The following is a 19,950-nucleotide window of genomic DNA, read 5'->3' as shown; positions in this document are numbered from 1 at the left end:
TCACAGCGTCTGACGTCGACAACATGTTTCCGGGGTCGCCACTGCCTCCATGGCTCCGAGGCGGCCCTGCACTCTGAGGCGAACTTGTGCCAACAAGTGATTCAGTGTTTCATCCATTTTATTTATTTAATATTATTGAAAGGCGTAGTTGCCGAAGCCTAATACCCCCCCCTCTCCCCCGCCCCATGAAATTATCAAACGCATTGAAATTAACACAAATACATGTATGCACATAGAGAGAGATTTGCTCATATTTGCAATAGAACAAGCTGGATTTAAATAATGAAGTACAGTACATGTGCCTTGAGCTTTGAGGAGTGTGTAAACATTTGTCGACCCGGAGTTTTCTAATATACACTGCTCAAAAAAATAAAGGGAATACTAAAATAAAAAATCCCAGATCTGAATGAAAGAAATATTCTTACTCAATACCTTGTTCACATAGTTCACACAAAATCACACATATTATCAATGGAAATCAAATGTATTAACCCATGGAAGTCTGGACTTGGAATCACACTCAAACTAAAGTGGAAAAACACACTACACTCCCTTTATTTTTTGAGCAGTCTATGTATAGGTCTAAATCCTCACGTGTATGTCACTTCACCCATACAATTTAGTAAAACTATCAAACAAGGTTAACATTTGCAGATACAAATCACTGTATGAATTGAAGGTGAACTGACATGTATTGCATACACATCTGTGAAATATTAGGCATTGACTATGGTCAGGTAGAAAACCCAAATTAATTTGGGTTTTTCTTCATGTTTTTAGTTTGACAGTTTAATGATATAAATAATATTTTATTTACGAGATCCCTTCTCACATTACAACACGACACCAACACAATGACATTGATCACATTTTATTCAGTAACCCGGCGATCTACACATGATGACTTAGACTCAGTGAATTCACACAGAAACACAAACACTGGTGAGGTCCTTTGTTGTTCCCAATATGAGTTTACAGTTTCACAACAGCTGCTGATTATACTGGTAATGCCTCTTTTTTTTTTTTTTTTTAAATGATCCTCCGTGACCAATCCCTCATGGGAAGAAATAACCGTGTGACTTCATCGGAAATTTCAGAAGTGGATATTTTGTCCTGCACGGTCTAATTATTTGCAAATAGACAAGTAAAATTCAGGTTTATCATGTCATCTTGACTGTGTGTTCTCCAAGAAGAGTTGATATTTCATTAACTGGTTTGAACATTTTGTGAGGAATAGACTGCCCGATGGTCATTGGGTTAAAAGACTGGTCACGGAATGACCGTAAAACACCAATAATAAATCTTTTGACATACATTAAAATTAAGTTATTTCTTGTAGTTTTCAGAGGATTTTGGTTTCAATATAAAAAGGCACAAGACCTCTTGACAGAACAAAGGAAAGTGCTGTATTATACATACATATATATTCCCAGGTCTGGGAAGGGATCTGCATTTAGTTAAATAATTGGGTAAGGATTAAAACAAAAACCCAACATTTGATTAGTTCACACCAAAACTTAAATTGCCTATAACATTTTCCCACCAAGAGAAAGAAAGGATTTCCAAGAACAGTGAAATGCATCTGACGTCTGGAATGACTAGTAAAATGTTCCCTTTTTGCAACAGAAAGCAGACTGTTTCAAAAATATTACATAAATCCAAAACTAGAACATTCTCTTACAGTTTAGTTCACATAATTAGTACCATTATACATAAATAATGCTGTTTTCTACAGTGGGTTTTCATACTACAGCCAATATTGCACTACATCATCACCCTGTTAAACGAGTTATTGATTCCCAATTGGCACAGTGAGGAGAGCTGCACAAAGACACCAAAGTCAGTGACACACACACACACACACACACACACACACACACACACACACACACACACACACACACACACACACACACACACACACACACACACACACACACACACACACACACACACACACACACACACACACACACACACACACACACACACACACACACACACACACACACACACACACGGTTAATACAGCGACAACAATAATCTGGAATATATACCAGCATTCAACTCCTGGACCATAGTTGTGTTAACTCACCAGACCCTTTAATCTGAGCCCATCAACACATCCCATCAAATCCCCACATTCCCTGGCAGGATCCATTGACACTGGCACAATGCCACTTTTCACAGAATGGCGGCACCAACAAGTTTCCAAAACTAGAAGCATTTACAGCTATCCTACACTAACCTCTACAATACGCTAACGCTTTGTGGGGCCAGCTCACACCCGGGACAGGCCTCCCTGGGTTTTTCCTGCCGCTTACATGGACATGTGTTCTGGGAGCACATAGGAGATGTCGTCCCAGGGGTGGCGGTACAGACCCTGCCTCAGCCTCTTCTGGTCCAAGTAGTGACCTGGGAAGACACGGCATGCAGGCGGTGATGTGTGTGAGAGGATGAAATGCTTGCAGAAAGCCACGTTTTTGTAAAACTCACCTATGAATCCCATGCTGCGCCCCAGCACAAAGATACCATTCAGAGCTCCGATTTCCACAAACTCATCAGCTTCATCCCTAGGAACGAGTGGAAAAATACCAAACCTCAATGAAAGTGGTTCTATTTCATAGTACATTTCAGAAGTAAATTCAAGGTGTGGTTTAGAGATTTATAAGAGGTCAATTACGGTAATACATACACAAGAATAATGCGAACAGAAGACCAATTAGAGGAGAGGTAAAACTAGGTGTTCAAAAATAGCAAAGTAAAAGGGGCTGAAGTCCTAAAAGTTCAATCTCTTTACAAGTTCAAATGTTTGAATTGGAAAAAGACATATCTTTAGATACAATAAAAATCAAAGGACAAATGACATAATAAAAATAAATTTACAGTGGAAAATGTAGTAAAAGTAGTAAACCTTGTAAATCCACCACAAGTCCTGAGCAGGTCCACAAAGGCCACTCCAATGAAACCATCCACATTCAGGATCAAGTTGGGTTTCTGGATTGGAGACAGGAAACAGGATCAGGCCATTTGAACCAAGCAAGCGGGCAACTTTTTTGTGTGCCAGAGAAAATGGGGAGTGAAGTCTCACTTTGGATGTGGTGATCTTCTCCACATCTAGAGCGTAGTCTAGCAGCTGGGTAGAGGGGAAGTGCTGCTTCACAAAGTCCTTCAGGATCTGGACTCTCATGTCTGGGTTGTTGATCTGAGGAAGTACAAAAATGAACCCTCTTTAATAAAGATTCATTATCCACTATTAGTAACTTTCTCCATTTCATGAGTTGCGACTGCATCCATTTTTCAAGTGTAGTGTAATCGACTACCTACATTTTTAGCATTCTGAAGTATCAGTGACATTGAGATTCAGGGATTAGAAAGGATGTCATAAGTAACACTGATTATTTGGGCTCTATTTGTTTGAATTACACCAACAAATTGCTTTTTCAAAAGTCATTTATTTTCTTTTACTATAAAAATAATCTAAATTTCTATTGTGTAGCTGAGTGCAGCCTGTAGTCTATGGATCCCAGCTGCAGGAGCACCGTCACTGTTTGAGGGCTCAAGTACATTTATCAGCCGCAGTTCAACTGTCACCATGATAAGATCAGCAGTACCACACGCAGACACAGCACGCGAAACCGTATCCGGAAGTGGAAAATCTCTCATGACAGGGGGTGTTTCATGCTCGAATGCATCCTTGTGAGCACGAGACTGGCTATGTGACTTGCTGAGGAGAGGTTGAAATTTCCTGCTGCCATCCAACCAATCAAGACATGTCTGAGACTCTAGTGAATGACTGACCACAGTTCACAAGGGGGCAGCATTGCACCACATTCCAAAAGCGACCCTTTGCAGCATTATACTGGCAGGTTTTAAATGTTAAGTCTTCCAACATCAGGTGCTCAGAGAGGAGCTCAGGTCAGACCGTGCGGACCAGTGATTCTCACCGACTTCACTCTGTGTCCAATACCCATGATGAGCTTGCCATCCTTTTTCATCTTGTTTACAAACTCCATTGGCAGCATGCCACTGTCAAACGCCTTGCTAAACTGCTTTGCTGCAGCATCCAGTGCGCCCCCGAAGCGGTCACCCTATGACAGAACGCACAAGAGATTTTGATTTTCTTTTTTTTTTTCCCCTATGCGCAGAGTCTATATTAATTCTGAGGTCTTACAATGGTCAGGAGGCCGGAGGTCAGGCTGGAGATAAGATCTTTACCGGCGCGGGCACACACAATTGTGTTGTGGGCGCCAGAAACAGCAGGACCGTGATCAGCGGTCACCATGAGGCACATCTCAATGAACTGGCAGGCATATCTTGGTAACCTGCAGAGAGCGGGAAACAATATGCGAGGATTATGGGGCTCCAGGTTTAATCCAAAAATACGTTTGACCTGAAACACGGTCGGGTTTTTGAGACCGACCTCCTCTGGAACCAAAGTAGCCCCAGAGTTCCTCCAAGGCCTATTTCAGACTTGAAAACCTCAGTGATGGGCATGCCTGCGTAGATGAGTTCCTGTCCTCTCTCGTCACAGATACTGGTCATGAAGGAGGCCGGTTTGCGGATCAGACCCAGCTCCTGCGCGACAATTTAAATCCAAAGGGTAACATTTATGTACTGCTTTATAACATTTGCAAATGAGTATCAATTATACTGAAACAGGATTTTCTGGTTCTATACTGGTATATCATTTTCTTTCTTACACACACACACACATAAAAAGTGTAGATGTGATTTGCCTACTGATCAATGTGCATAATTTACAGGCCAGCACAGACAAAAACACTGCTCCCTTTTAGGCCCTTGGGATTACATCAAGATTACTAAAGATGAATTAACATGAAAAAAAACATGTCTTACTCAGTTTACAAGTGTAAGAGGAGCATTTTAACACGTCTTAGTGATTAGCCAATTATTCAAAATAAGAAAAAAACACAGATTTAAAATGATATTTTCATACATGAAATAAAACTATGGATCAAAGGAATTGCATATCTGTTATCAACATGCATCAACAAAAATTGATCTATGAACTGCTAATAACCTGGTGTAAAAACAGATGATAATTATCACCCGGATGATAATGGCCAAGTTAGAGTAAATATGTATATCATTCTATTGTGATTTATGATGCTTTATGTATCAGCGGCCAAAACTGGCTGCTGATACATGAACACAATTACGGTCAAACAAAGCTGTAAATATAAAATCTTAGAAAGGCAGTCATTTAACATCAATAAACAGTCGGTGCCCTTATGTCTAAAATCAGTGAGTTATAAATGATTCAGTGGCACTTAGAACAGAGTGTTCATATTAAATATGGGTACAAAATTTAAAGGGCGTTTTAGAATACTCACTCTTGCCCAGGAATAATCCATGGGCACAGTGGGAGGGGGGAGCTCTTTGGCCGGTTGGATGACTCCTTTGGCAATGAGATCGTCATATACATTTCTGCGTAAAAAGGAAACAAAGATGAGACCGATGATCAACTGAAGGCCATCACGGTTAAAAAAACTGATTGTTCTATATTTTTAGCGTGCAGTAAAGAAGCGGAAATGACGGTGTGTTCACTTGATGATCTCTCCCAGCTCGTCGAAGCTCTTGGGTACAAAGGCGCCGGCCTCCTTCAGAGCCTTGTTCTTAGCCACGGCGGTCTCAGAGGCCTGGTTAGCGCAGGCTCCCGCGTGGCCAAACTGGACCTGGCGTTTACAGATAAGTCCGAAAACCTTACTGATATTGTCTAATTAGCCTTCATCTAATTTGGAAGCATTGTCAGAGTGCCTTCTGACCTCAGAGGAGAACATGGTAGCACAGGTACCGATGCACCAGCAGACCACTGGCTTGGTGATCCTGCGCTGTTGAATGGCTTGGCAGATCTTGTATTCCTCTGTGCCTCCAATCTGCAGTGACAGGATTATGATAACACAAGACATAAAAGTGTCTGGAGCTGCAGGCAACAGGCAGGACTGGATTTATTCCTTACCTCCCCCAGCACCACGATCATTTTTACGTCAGGCGTGTCCTGGTAGCGCAGCACGTGGTCAGTGAACACCGAGCCTGGGTATCTGTTGAAGAATCCAAAGTCACACGACAATTCATGCATGCACATGATGCAATCATGACCGCCACACACCTGTCTCCACCAATGGCCACACCCTCAAAAACGCCATCAGTGGTGCGTGAGATAATGTTATTGAGTTCATTGGACATGCCACCTGAGCGGGACACATAGGCCACGCTGCCTGGGCGGTACAGCTTAGAAGCAAGGATGTTATCCAGCATGCCCCCTGTGTTCCCAATCTTGAAGCAGCCAGGTTTGATACCTCCGACCTGGACAGAACACAAACACCTAGAATTACTGGATGGAGTAGGCGAAAGATGGCCAAGAAATGTGCAGAAACCAGGTAGAGACTGACAGTTGCTGGCCCAATGACTGTGACGCCCTTTTCGTCCGCCGCCTTGATGATCTTCCTCGTGTAGGCCTCTGGAATTCCTTCAGCGATTATGGCAATGGTGTGAATCTGAAAGCAGTTGAACAGAAAGGCTAAACTTCAGGGCTTCATTCATTGAACAGCTTCCAGATGGTGTGGGGGGAGGGGGGGCATTCTACCTGCGGATACTGCATGGTTTCCATAGTGCTGTCGAAGGCGGAGCGCAGGGAGGCAAAACTGATAAGCACGTCCACATCTGGGTGCTTCTTCATGGCATCAGCCATGTTCTTGTACACAGGGAGGAGGATTTCTTTATGCCCCCAGTAGAATTTTTGTTTGTGGTCCCCGCTGGAAGACAGCACGTTATTTAGACACAGTTAAAGGACGGCGTTGATGTTCTTGTAACATTAAATATGGATTCGGTGACAGTTGAGAAAAGTTATTATGCACGGTAGAGGTGGCGTGCTCACGTGAAGGGGTAGACCATGGCTGCTACCGATGGCTCTTCTCTGGAGCAGACATAGTCAAAGTCCAGCATCCCCTGCACAGCCCTAGTCTGCATACCCCAAACTATGGCCTTGGTGTGTTTGGTGAAAAGGGTGGTTGCCTTGGCTGCAGGGATTAGTTAGGGATAGAAAGCATTGATAGAAGTTACTCAGGTTTGTATTTTTCCATTCATATGTTCAAAGTTTAGCAAAAAGTGGACAGAAAAATACTTTTCCTTCAATCAGATGGAGCAACTCTTCATGACGTTGTGGGGGGGAAAAGGTCTTTTTCATGAATGTTGAAAAGAATCAACAGGTTGACTTTCAAAGCGATCAATTCAGAGGTTGTTGTCGTGTTGAGTTACATATTAATTTCAAAATGAATGGGTGTAAGGATTTGTGTATTGGATTTGCATGATTAACTTCCTGTCTGAGGAGGGAGCCATAATACCGAACAATTCAAACAAGAGCAGCTTCTATCTAAAAACCATGGAACCGAGCTTTGGGCCGATGTATGGAAACCTTTCAAAAGATTCAAAGTACCGGTACATAGATTTCCCCTTAGATCTGTGTGTGTGTGTGTGTGTGTGTGTGTGTGTCCTCTCTCACCAACTGGAGCACCACTTTTGGCCCTTTTGGCTGGTGAGCCCTCGACTCTTGCTCTGTTCTCAGAGAAAGAGGCTGTTCTGCTGGAGGCTGGAGTCTGGATGACAGGAGGAAAATAAAAAACAAGTAGATCTTAAAAGCTGAATTGAGATTTTATGATTCCTTTAAATGTTTACATAAATTTTATGACCACAAAGCCTGATTTCAGTTGCCCAGAAGGAGCTTTTTCATTGATAACCACTGCATGGATAACCTTTGAGCTTTAAAATGTAATTGTATCACTACATCTGAAGTGCACGGTCCTGTAAGTGAATCCCTGTGCACTGAATATGCGCGTGCACACTCTTAATGGAGGCTTCAGGGTATTCAGAGTGCATGCCTCATTACGGTTGGTTTCACAAATATTTCAGTAACGGCAGTCAACAATGTCCTGAAAGACTCTCGTACAAAAAAAGCCACTGGGATCTTAGTAACTTTAAACTGACGCCCCTTTCTTGCTTAAAACAAAACCAAAAAAAAAAACTAAAGATAGAAACTGGGACGGCAGCACATAAATATTCTGCTTAAGATTCTCTTTCTTTGCACGGGGAGTGGTCACAACATCATGACAGTCTATTTTTCTCTGCGGAGCCAGAGTGTCATACCGATGTGCTGCCGGTGGAGTTGAGGAGGAAGTTGGCAGTGTGGGCAGCAACGGGGGGCTGATTGGGGATTGGCCGATGGCCGAGGGCCATGCCGACGATGGCAGTCATGTGGGTTTCTGTGCCAAAGACGTGAATGGGGATCCCAGTGGTCTTGCCTGAGGGGGGAAAACAGTTTTGCAGTTAAATCAGTGTGGCGTTTGGAAAAGCTGCAGGTGCTCCCACAAAAGGGAGCTCCCAAAACACACCCTCACCCCGAAAGGACTTGTGAAATTCCTCAACTGTTTTTTCAGATTTGAGGTGACTCATCCAGATCAAAATTATAACAGCCAAACATAAATAACCGGATGGCGAGGCTGGTGACTATGAAATAACAACGTAATCAGGCATTGCTTGTTCACGCATACAGGCATGTAGATGAAATGGCTCAAGTATAAATTCTCGCGGGTGTGCAGGAAGTGAGTGTGTGCAGGCACGTGAGCTGCTTTCCTGGGCACAACAGACTAATGGCAGATTACAGGAATGTGTGTGTTACAACAGCGGCAACATCAACCGGATTTCAATAAAAGAAAAATGTTTGCTTCCTATTTTAATAAACAATACTAACAAAGCAGTCTCATCCAAAACATTCTATATGTAATGAGACAAAGGAAATACCGGCATTGCTTCAGTAATCTGACATCTTAAAGTGGATCAGTTCCAAGAAGTCATCAGACACTGATAAACCGGAGTTATAAAAAGCACTTTTATTAGACAGACTTTGACTGAGACAATTAGCTCCTGAGATTATGCCGCACCAGTTCCTTGTTGCCAGTGTTTGTTTTTCTCCTGCTTTTCCTTTGCATCAAACTACTGAATTATAACTGATTCAGTATCAAGAGGAAAAACAGACACCTCTTAAGAGAACAGTGAAGCCTCAATAATCCAGATATGAAGAGGAACCTACCAACTTCTCCCATCACCCTGAGACCTTCTTGGTAATTGGGGCCCCCGCGCCGCACAAAAATGGAAACTTCATGCTCCTTCAGGGGCACCTGGTAGTCTCTGATGGCTCGGACAATTCCCTAACAAATTCAAGGAGACATCTAGTGAACTTGAGATTTGGTAAGAAATGGTGAACCTCTCAAATCACCGGGGCAGTCACAGGTACCTTAAATGTCGCTGCGACATTTGTGAAGTTGGCAATGCTGCCGCCGATGATCAGCACCTTTCCTGGAAACCAGAGAAGATATTTTAGAGAGGAAAAAAAAACACCACCTAATTTTGACAGTAGCTTTATTCATACCCTCTGAGTGCTTCTCTCTGGTCATCAGAGACAGGATGGTCTTTGCATAGTCGTAGGTCTGCTGTTCACTCGGTGCACCAGAATACTCCCCGTAATTGGCCAGCTCATTGACCCCGCCCAGGTCGCAGATGGTGTCACTGCCAGAGATTCACGTAGGTCACTTACACGGATCTTGAGTCAAGTGCACTCTGACGCACGGACTTTTGAGCAACGCGATGTCTTAAACATTAATTAATACTTGACTTTAAACAGACAGAACCAAAACGGGGTAGGGTGGGAGTTATTAGTCAAGGCTGATGAGCTGGCGCGTCACGCTTTGCGTCCCCAAGCAGACGGCAAAGATGGGGAGACGCCGCTCCCTCTTCCCCTTGCTAAAAATGGCAACACCTAAGGATCCAATTAGGCCGGCAGCTGCTGGAGCTGCTGCATCACCGGCGTGCTCGCCCACTACTAAACCCAATTGTGTGGAGAGCAATCATTATAAGGAGGGGGAAGGAACATTTAGGCCATAAGTAGATAAAAGGCTGGTTACTTCAAAAGCAATGCCTCAGTATTCTTATTCTAAAGCCTATTTTGTTTCTCCTATTTCGGCAAGGGGATGAAGTACCTGTACACCACCGAGGCACCCCCTCCGGCCACCATGGTCCAGATCCTGCCCTGCGGGTTGAGCAGGGTCAGTTTGAGGCTGGCTCCACTCTTGGCATCCAGGTCAGCGATATAAGCTTCCTAAAAGAGACACGGAATAGGTCAGTGACAAGGTAACAATATTCTCACAGTGATGAGGCAGAGGTGGAGCGTGTGTGTGTGTGTGTGTGTGAGAGAGAGCGAGAGATGTATTCAGTCCTAATTTTACAAGGAAGCAGAATGGCCGTATTGGATATGTGTGATTTTGTGTGGATGTGATCAACAACTGTTCTAGTTTTTGACAATCAGGGCTACAGCTGGTGTCCAAGGGTGAAAAACTTCCAATCAAAAGGATCCTGCTGTCACCGCAACGCACGCACATCAGTCCAATTAGAGCTGGCGTCTGGTACATTGACATCCTGTCTGAGACAAGCTCTACGTGCTTTGGCCAAAAAGAGAAATAATCTTTAAATCCTCAACACAAAACTTTCAAATAGGCTGATTTCTTTATTTTGACCCAATGTTTACTATTGAGCTCTGTGTAGGTGAATAAAAATAAAAAAAAAATCAGTTTGAATGATGATAATATGATACCACTGAACTTGTTTTAATATACACAATAAAATATGTTAAGGAATTTTCCTGTTTGAAAATAGTTAAGATATTGATGTTTTCAGTTTAAATTGCATGCTATCTAATATCACCTGTGCCTTTATTAGCATGAACTATGACTGCAATGTTTGTGTAAATTGCCCAAAACCCTCTTCACCTCAGGATAGGCCTCCCTGCCAAAGGGTGGGGGGAACTCAACATCTCCCCACTTAGCCTTGCAGATATAGTCGGCTGTGGCGTCAATCTTGGCTGCCATGTCCAGCACGTAAACGCCATCCTTTGTGACCACTGGGAGGAGAGGAAGACATAGTTATCTACATTGGCGGTAGGGATGGGACATGCTCAGGCTGAGGAGACCAACAAGCTCCCTACTGTTGGTACAGGAGGTGGACAGCGGGGGTGGGGGGTGTGAAGACCCATAACAGTTGGCTCAGTCTGACTTCAAAGAGTGGAGAACCTGCCTCATCAGCCTGGACAAAATCTACAGGAACAGATGCCGGAGGGCGTCTACCGGCGCCCAATTACTCCGTTATAAACACGCGCTGCCATCATCAAACAGCCAGTGCATGAATTATTTACTCTTTTCCTCCCTCGATGTTAAAAATGTGGCGGGTTCAAGCCCTGCCTCTGGCTGCCAAGACGATGGTTTATAATGCATTAATGTTTTTTCCTCCCCGATTTCCTTTTGATGCCCCTCTTTTTCCTCAATTTCATAATCAAATAAAGTATTTATGAATGTGACGCTAATGAACAATCACAATTTCCCATTCAGAGCAGTGGTGTCTTGTGGTTAGAATCTCAGAAAGAAGTATTTACCAAGCGGGTTGATCTCCAGGTATGTGAAGAAAAGGTCTTCGTACAGGTTAAAGAGTCCAACAATGAAGTTGGCGAGGATCCTGCAGGGGAAGGTCAAGGAATTTAAATTAGTTCTCCCAAAACTGGATAAAACTTCATGAAATAAATGAAAAATGAAATCAAACAGCTAAATATCGGATCAAAATTAACTGAACAGTGGTTTGATAGTCAGAGGCAACAACAGCCCTAATATTGCACTTTAAAATGCAACTGGGGAGCATTGTGTGTCTGAAGGAACGAACTTCTTGAATATCACAAGGGGTTTTTAAGGATATTCATTTGATTATGACACCATTACTGCAAACCTGCATGTTCTTGCATGGGTTCATATCTTTGTGTAGGTAACTGTATTTGTCTATTCAAATACACATTTCTTGACTGTGTTTGCGGTTGTTGGATGTTTGTCTTGACAAAATCAATAAAGCACTATTTGCAGGCAGAGAACCACTCCACCTGTGTATTTGCTGCAGAGGATGAAAATCTAATATGCCCCCCCCCTCATTGTGTGTCAAAACAAGAGCACCGACAAGCAATGGCAGTGGTGGAGACGGAGTGCGAATTTCACTGTACGAGGAGAAAGGCAATGGTCTGTTCTCCTCGTCTCTCCTGTCAGTAGTGCTGGCACATCAGCGCTCAGGGAACCGAGTCGGCCTGTTGTTGCCTAAGTGACTCAGCTGACACTTTCTCTCTCTCTCTCTCTTCTTTTTTTTCTTTTTTATAAACGGTAAGGGGAAAAAAAACTAGCCAAGTGCCGGGGAGGATGAGGAGTAATTTCCACATGGCGAGGAGCTGAACTGGGGCTGACAGAGCAATTTCAGCAGTGGGGCGGGGGGGTGTTAGACTTACTCAATGTCAGCCAAGACAGCGAGTTCTGACAGGAAGGAGCAGTTCAAGGGAGCGTTGTAGGAAAGATGGATAGGAGAGGTCGGAGGGGGTGAGACACTGTATCATACCCAAAGTGCTACTGGACGTGCTTTGAATGTAGCTGCAGCAGGGGGGGGTGGAGTCTGATCGAAGAAAGGCGAAGCAGAGGAGGGAGTTTGTCATTTGTCTAATGGACCCCCCCCCCCCCCAACCTTTGCAACAACATCCAGGTCTTCTCTCGCTCTCCCCCATTGTGCTATTTCACTCTTCCCCTGTGCTCAGTTTAATAAAGAAACAGTCCAGTTTTGTCTGGTTTGCCAATGCATAGTCACTTTCAGCACAATGAGTGATTAAAAAGAGCAGTGTCACCAATGACCATCTGAAAGGGTAATGAATCGACTCATCCTTTCAAGTGGCTTAACAAAGATTTTAGATATTAATAGAAATACTGATAGTACATTAAAAATCACAGTATGCTCACAACCCAGGGCGCAATTTCTAACATTTCATATTTATGGTCTAAAAGATCAATAGGAGAAAATGCTGGCTTAGTGCTGAGGGAGGACACTATTATAGTCCATTATGAAATTGCTGCAATGCCACTTCCTGTCGAAGCAGATACTGAGTGTCATTGCTGCAGACTAACACATTATTTCTGTGAGGGGGTTACGACATCACTTAAAAGAATGAAAAAGTAAATTGCACCTTGTTAAAATATGCAAGCAATTCACTCTTGAATTTTAAGGGAAGGGAGGTACTGCAGGAGGAAACTTCAAATAAAGTAAGACCAAGAGGGTCACATAAAAAAAGAGAGTTTAAAAAAGCTTTGTGTGCATGTGTGGTGACCAACTGCAGGGACATCGGGCCCCGTGATATAGCTAGTGTTAGCCTGAAGATACAGCCAGCTGCTATGTCGCACATGAACAAAATAGTCCCTGCAGGTTGTAGTGTTAAGCCGCAGTGACGGAGAGGGCTGCATCACTGCCAGTCAGGCAGTTGCGAGAAAACATCCACGGGAACAACCCTCAGGAGGAGAACAAACAATAAGAAACTGTTGCATTCTGCAAGTTAAATATTCTCTGGGTATTTACATCCACAGTATGTAGAGAAGTAGAATTAAAAGCCTTCACCAGGAACTTTTTCAAACACTAAAAATTATAATGTTGAAAAAAAAAAAAAAACCAGCCTTGTGACCTGTGCATGACCGAATTCCATATACAGATTTTTATAATCTGATAAAAGAGCGAGGCAACTACAGACATGTCGGTTTTAGTTCTTGAAAACAGAAAAACTAACAGTCAAAAAGACAAACTGTGATGGTGATGTAGGAGCCATCTCTCAAGGTCAACTCTACCAGCAAGTTTTATCATAACCTTGCTGGCAGGATTAAACAATTCTAATGAGGTGTTTCTGCACCACCCTGAATGACGCTCCCAATACTGAACTAAAAATACAGCACATTGAAACAATCATCCTCACGGCCAGTTCAAACAGTGAATGTCAAGTTATTGTTTGTTGATATTCTGCTGGGCATTCTCTTTCAGCATCCCCCCCACCCTCACATCTCGGAAACCTGATGGACGGCGATGACTCACACTTTCTTGTCGCTCGGGACGTGAGTGAGCAGCTCGGTCTTCACGGACTCCTCACTGATCTTTTCGTCCACGCCAATCAGCAGCTTCTGTGCCTTGGCGTCCACATCACCGACGTCCACCCCACCCTCGTGGTGAAATAGCACGTGATCCCCCTCCCGCGTAGCATAAATGCACACGTAGAACTCTTCCTCCTGAGCGATGAAGGAGGGATTTGAAAAGAGCAAAAAGGAAAACGAAGGGGGGAAAACAGACTATGAATTAAGACTCCCCACAAAACTGACTGACTCTTTCCCCCTTGAAATACTGAATTGTTTACCTGCTTATGTGGAACGAAAGGCTCAATGAGGAAGTTCTTGAGAACGCCTTTGGCTTTGCCCACCTGAGAATTGTACAAGAAAATAAAATGTATGTCAAGCAGCTGAAAGCTTAGAAAAAAAGTGTTTTTGTATTTGTGAATTTCTGTTATTTATAAAAAAAAAACATTTCAGGGCATGCCTAATTACAAAAGAGGAAAACGCAGGTAGAGTAGGAAGGGTAGTGAAATGCCTAGAGCGTCTCTTCCTGATTTAAAAAAAATAAATCTAAGAATACTCAATGGCATTGATTTGCTATGAATGAATTGATAAAATTATTGTTATGTAGCACTCCAGGCAAACCTCCCCCACAGTAACATAGCAATTTCGTAAAGCAGTCGCCTTTCCAGCACAAAAAGGCCAACAGGCAAATCATAATTAGAGACCGGCTGCGAGCAGGCAGCCGCACTGAGAAGGGGAGGGGGAAGAAAAGAGAGGAGGGAGGAGAGAAAAAAGGGTTGATAGCAGTTGAGAGAGAGAAATACAAAGGACTCAGGCCAGTTCAGATGACTGAGTGAAACCCTCAAAAACAAAAAATACATTTGTGTGGTTGAGAGTGAAATAAAAAGAGGCTAAACACTTTATTCATTCCTTGACCTGTTTAAGTACTGAATGCTCACAAGTCGGTCTGAAGTGGTATATGAAACTACTATTTACATTAGACTTATGTAAGGAGTCAAACACTGAGTAGTACTCGTTCTTTGTTCTATCAGAAAATGTGCACTGCTTAGATGAGGGGAGAACAAGAGTAAATCTATATCCTTGAATATCACATCCCTTTATCCTTTTACTTTGATTTACACCCCCAAGCAGCTGCAGACAGTTTCATCTCATCAGAAAGGAAATAGATCTACTGTGTTGCAGCGTTCCAAGAACACACACTGACACCCTTTTCTAGTGCTTTATCGCCCCGAGTCTCCTCTGTGCAACTCGATTTTCAGTTTATGAGGTGCAGCAGTGTCTCGGCGTCGCTGTGATGGATCTTTGGTGCCGGGCGTTGCGCTGACTGGATAGACTGAGTGTCTGTTTATTCGTGGGGGTGTCAGCTGCAGCGTGCGCAGACGATCAGTCACAATCACGCTTGCAAAGCACAGATGTGTGACAGGCAGAGGGAGGGAGGAGGATGAAGAAAAACAAACTGGAGGATGACAATAAAATCTGACTGATGGGGGGGGGGGGTCGTCAGTAAAGTGCAGCATTAAAAAAAAACAAACAAACCATTGTCTCCTTCATGAGGCGGGGTTTCAGCCACTCTCTGACGCCATTCAGGTCCAGGTTGACACCAACCAGGCCAAGCTTCCCCCGCCTCTTAATCAGCTGGTCCGGCTTGACCACGAGCCTCTGCAGAGAAAACGCCAATCACTTATGCATTAGAAGGATCCAGAGAACACAGATTCAGGCTTTTAGCCCATTTAGTGAGGTTTACAGCTGGAAAGGTTTACTGTTTCATTTTGTCTAGTCATGAATTCTTAAACGCTGCCCAGTAGATTGTTGCTTCCAAGTATCGTAGTGTACCAGTCAAATGTCAGAATAACAATTTTCAATGTTTTCATTATCTTCTTTTAAATGAAAAGATATCCAATACAAAGCTGGGTGATTGGATGACTAAATATTTTGGTCTTGATAACAATCCACAGAAGGTGTTAATTTCCAAAGTTGATTTTTAACATTCTACTTGGACTCATTACTGCTGGCGCTCAGGTTCCTGAGCAGTCGTGAATTTGATTTGTCGGAACAGTATGAAGTCAATCGTGAAAACGCCATCTACCATAAAACTATTTCAAAGCTCTGCGTTAAAAGTGGAAGTCATCCCCCAGAGAATTCTGGGCCCCATCTGCAAATTACCGGTTAAAAATATTTGTCCCCTGAGATGTGACCAAAAACGATAGATAACGTCCTTTTATGTGTTTTTTGATGATGACACAACTGTAGAGTCCCATTCGATACCTACCCTTAAAGCCCGTCTCCCCTCACTTCAATGCGAATGACTTATGGCAGTGGAGCCATTAGCATATGGGTGCTTGCCAGCATGCACAGGGTGAAAGTTAATGCAATTTACTAATCAATTCTACCGCATCACGTATCTCTGGATCTGCCCTCTGGTTGCTCCTCATACATTCCATATAAAAACCCGTCAGCCAGGAGGAATGAAGCTTTATCCTGCAAGAGGAGTCGCGGAGTAATTCAATCAACTCCCGCCACAGCCCGTCTACTTTAGAACAGCACGCTGCAAAGAGCAGCACTGGCGGATCTAAAACGGGATTACAAGAACAGGAAGACACCTGGACCGATATTGTGACTCCTTTCCGAAAAGAACACGTCACTCGTCCTTGTTAAGAAATAGACGGCATCAGTATTTTTCCCCCTCATCTGGGTTTCATTACCAAACCTTCTGCCAAGAATGCAACAGTGGATGAGAGGTTCTATCCTTGACGTCGGCGACCAAACATAGTTGGGGGAAAATAACACACAAAGGAGAGGATTCACGGGGACTTATTGTTAGTTCTCAGAGCTGGCCTGCTGCCTCACCTCTGTGAGAAGCCATGGGTGGTCTTGCGCCAGACGACTGAAATCAGTCTCCGGTGTCACGTTTGCATAGCAGAATCTGTTCTGGACTGCCGCTGATGTACAGATGTACTTGTAAAGGAACTCCTTCCCTGTCTGCTCGGAGATGGCTTTGGCAGACATGGCCGCTTAGGGCTGGACTGACCTGAGTGGAGAGAAGAGCGATGGAAAGGAGAAATTAAAACACCAGATGAATAAAAACGTAAGAAAAAACATGTGACCACTGGTGTAAGGACAGGCGACCAGAGGTCAAAGACAGCTTTGTTTTTCCAATATTACACTGTAAAAAAGAACTTCATTGACAAAACCAGATGACAAAATGACTTCCTGTTACATTGACAGGATATCAAAATAACAAAACTTGGACCAGATGGATATATTAAAAACTACGGTGTGAGCAAAACTTGTGGGACCTCCAAGTGACACATCAAACTTGGTTGACTTGCTTCTGTCATGTTTCAAGATAAATTTTCTAAACAGTGCCATCAGGAAGTCTTGTCTTTTAGACTAAATGGAAATATTAAACTGTTTATGTATAGTAATGTTTCTTGAGGCTGCAATTACAGAATAGATTAGAGTTACTTACTTCAAAATTCACTTTTAATTAAGGAAAGAAAATTTTTTTAGAAAATTGTGTATGTATGTATGTACGTATGTATGTATGAAAGGAAAAGGACAGACAGAAAGATAGACACAGAAAAATAGTCTATTTAAAGACAGGCTTGCACATTTGTATTTATCATTGGTTATATTCAGAGCAGACAGAAAAACTGCGTGATGGAATTCCCTATTACTAAACAGAATCAAGAAAGATGGCAGGAAAAATTAGATTATACACAAGATGCAAACTGGGTGCTTCTGTGTCTTTGCACAAGCACAACTGCTGTTGCATTCTTCTTGCCAGATCCTGTAAGATGCATATGATTAGGCAAAGTCTGGATGGATGAGATTGGTACTTGTTCGTCACTAAAACAATTAGACGGAGGCTGCAATGGCATGTGTGCTGGGTAAAGTAACTGCAGGCAACAGAGTTCTTTGGCTAATTACGCTGTTCAACTTTGGCAACTCACAAATAGTGGTTCTGAAAAACAGCATTAAGACAAAGAGAGCTACGAGATTCTTAACTTAGTTCTCAGACACACACTCCTCTCCTCCTCCCTGCATTTAAAGTGTTACCAGAGGAGAGCAGCTAATTCAATAAAACAGTGGACCATCTATAAAACCCACTATGGCAAGAAGAGTTGTCATAACCTTTGCACTGTTCAGCACCAGCTCCACCCAGTGAGATCATCTCCAGGGGGAGGACCAAGCACAGCATTTTATTTCTGCCTTCTTTGCGCCGAGGATGCAAAGTCAGTTTATTTCACCAATAATAAACTGACCCGACGGAACAGCCTCTCACACACACCTCATTAAACATTACACAGACACCTGGTAATTTGGGAGTTACCCTGACTGATAATTTAGATTGCCAGCTCTGAATTGTTAAACCATGTCTGTTGTCTCAAGTGATTATCCTCTGTGTCTGGGCATTCTATTTCGCAAATAATTTGTCTTCCGCTTTTCTGGCTGCTTCAAGGAGAAGACAAATGCCAGTTTCAACAGATGCAGGTATTTATTTCTACTCTGAGCATCTCACACCAAAAATCACCTGGACAGATTACTAATGCAACAGGAGAGCGAAAATTGTCTATTGATTTGAGGGTGACCTTTCCTTTGAAACGGATAAGATATAAAAGTATTAAACTGTGTTTTTTTTTTAAAAGACAATTGAAAATGCTTGGGGGGAAAAAACTGCAATGTGACAATCTGGATTTAAAAAAAAAATGCTGCATGACATTTTTGTTTCCACAAAGGAGTTTTGACAAGGAGTCATATTCGTATTTGTTTTTTTCTTTTGTTTTTTTCCACCGTGGTCGTGATGGAGCACCTCTGCCAGCTCCTTCCCTGCCTCATTAGGCTGAAAGCTCTGGTTTCTGCTTAACAAGAGTCCCTGCTTGTTACGGCAACCCTGGTTGCAATTTTTTTTTTTTCGTTTTGTTTTTTTTTTTATTTTTTTTATTTTTGAGGGGGGCGGGGTGTCAAAACATTTTCATGATTAATTATCAAGAGCAAGTTAATCCGAGAGCTGGGGTTGTTGTTGTTGATCCAAACCTCAATATAGCTGAGCGATATTACATAAAATATCGAGCTCCGCAGCTGCAGCCCAGGCAGGTGATGCTCAACAGCGTTTAAAAACAGGAACTGGCCGGGGTGGCAGAAAAGTGCACGAAGTTTACTGGAGGAAAGGCATTCTGCCCATTTAATTACAGAGAAAAAAAATACAATTGTTTAAGTCACACATTTTTTTACTCATGTATTTACTCACTTGCTCAACTATTCATTCACAAACCGGTCCAACGGCCATGTGGTTCGGGCTAACTTCAACATACGTGTACCTTTTCATTGTTTGAATCAACATTAGGGTCCTTATAAGACTCAAATTTCAGTTGAGTTTCTTAAAGAAAATGTTAAATATTATCCCGAAGCAAGACGTACTTACCTTGCGACTGGGGGAGGGATGAATCTTCCAACAAGAAACAAGAGTGCTAGTGTGTGGCGGTGCCTGGATGGGACGGTTCTTCTCTCAGCTCTGCGAAACCCCGGTGACGGAAGGCGGTTTTGTCCCGGCGGTCAATCGGCCCACAGCCTTGGCTGATGCCTCCCGCTCTCTGATTGGCTGATCCCGGAACGTGCCGTATTTGCTGCCTTCAGGGATCGTACGGAATGTTGTACGAAATATACGAAAAAAAATCGTGCAAAAAATGTATACATATTAAAACGCATCACCGTATTTTGGTGTTATCTACCCTCAAAATACACAATTAGATATTCTGAATAATTTCATAGGTGTGATGGATTATGATGTCATGTTAAACATTTGTTTTTTTTTAGAATTGTATCATTTTCACAGCAGCAACAGTAATAAACCTTTTTGTCTCTTTGAATACTATTTATTTGGCGCCTCAAACTGAAAACACCCGCTGTTTTCTTC

The 19,950-nt window shown here is 42.9% G+C and overlaps 1 protein-coding gene across 1 annotated transcript; it reads right to left on the bottom strand.

Annotated features, from left to right (window-relative positions):
• Window positions 1-857: 857 nt before the first annotated feature.
• Window positions 858-19,566, bottom strand: aclya (ATP citrate lyase a). The gene is made up of 28 exons (XM_086175673.1): window positions 19,459-19,566; window positions 16,881-17,061; window positions 15,570-15,692; window positions 14,315-14,377; window positions 13,999-14,189; window positions 11,501-11,580; window positions 10,842-10,972; window positions 10,056-10,174; window positions 9,449-9,585; window positions 9,314-9,375; window positions 9,110-9,227; window positions 8,167-8,321; window positions 7,526-7,619; window positions 6,902-7,043; window positions 6,611-6,779; window positions 6,417-6,521; window positions 6,134-6,330; window positions 5,984-6,065; window positions 5,790-5,900; window positions 5,572-5,699; window positions 5,358-5,451; window positions 4,424-4,578; window positions 4,175-4,325; window positions 3,948-4,091; window positions 3,092-3,205; window positions 2,915-2,997; window positions 2,497-2,573; window positions 858-2,415 (listed from the first exon to the last, which is right to left on the bottom strand). Exons 2-28 carry the CDS (start codon window positions 17,037-17,039, stop codon window positions 2,321-2,323), a joined length of 3,279 nt encoding a protein of 1,092 aa, XP_086031799.1. The 5' UTR covers window positions 17,040-17,061; window positions 19,459-19,566; the 3' UTR covers window positions 858-2,320.
• Window positions 19,567-19,950: the final 384 nt, after the last annotated feature.

The sequence above is a fragment of the Fistularia commersonii genome, chromosome 28, assembly GCF_037954325.1.
Source record: "Fistularia commersonii isolate RoL2024-O1a breed Wild chromosome 28, RoL_Fcom_v1.0, whole genome shotgun sequence".
In the NCBI taxonomy this organism is placed as follows: Eukaryota; Metazoa; Chordata; class Actinopteri; order Syngnathiformes; family Fistulariidae; genus Fistularia; species Fistularia commersonii.
This window is presented reverse-complemented; position numbering and strand designations above follow the sequence as displayed.

Bases quoted from the DNA above. Each gene is read 5' to 3' on its own strand.
- aclya (XM_086175673.1), bottom strand. From the start codon at position 17,039: ATGTCTGCCAAAGCCATCTCCGAGCAGACAGGGAAGGAGTTCCTTTAC. The intron at 14,190-14,314 runs GTAAACAATTCA...TTCATCGCTCAG, and splicing joins CTTTCGTTCCACATAAGCAG to GAGGAAGAGTTCTACGTGTG. The intron at 2,574-2,914 runs GTTTACTACTTT...ACTCGTTCCTAG, and splicing joins ACTTGTGGTGGATTTACAAG to GGATGAAGCTGATGAGTTTG.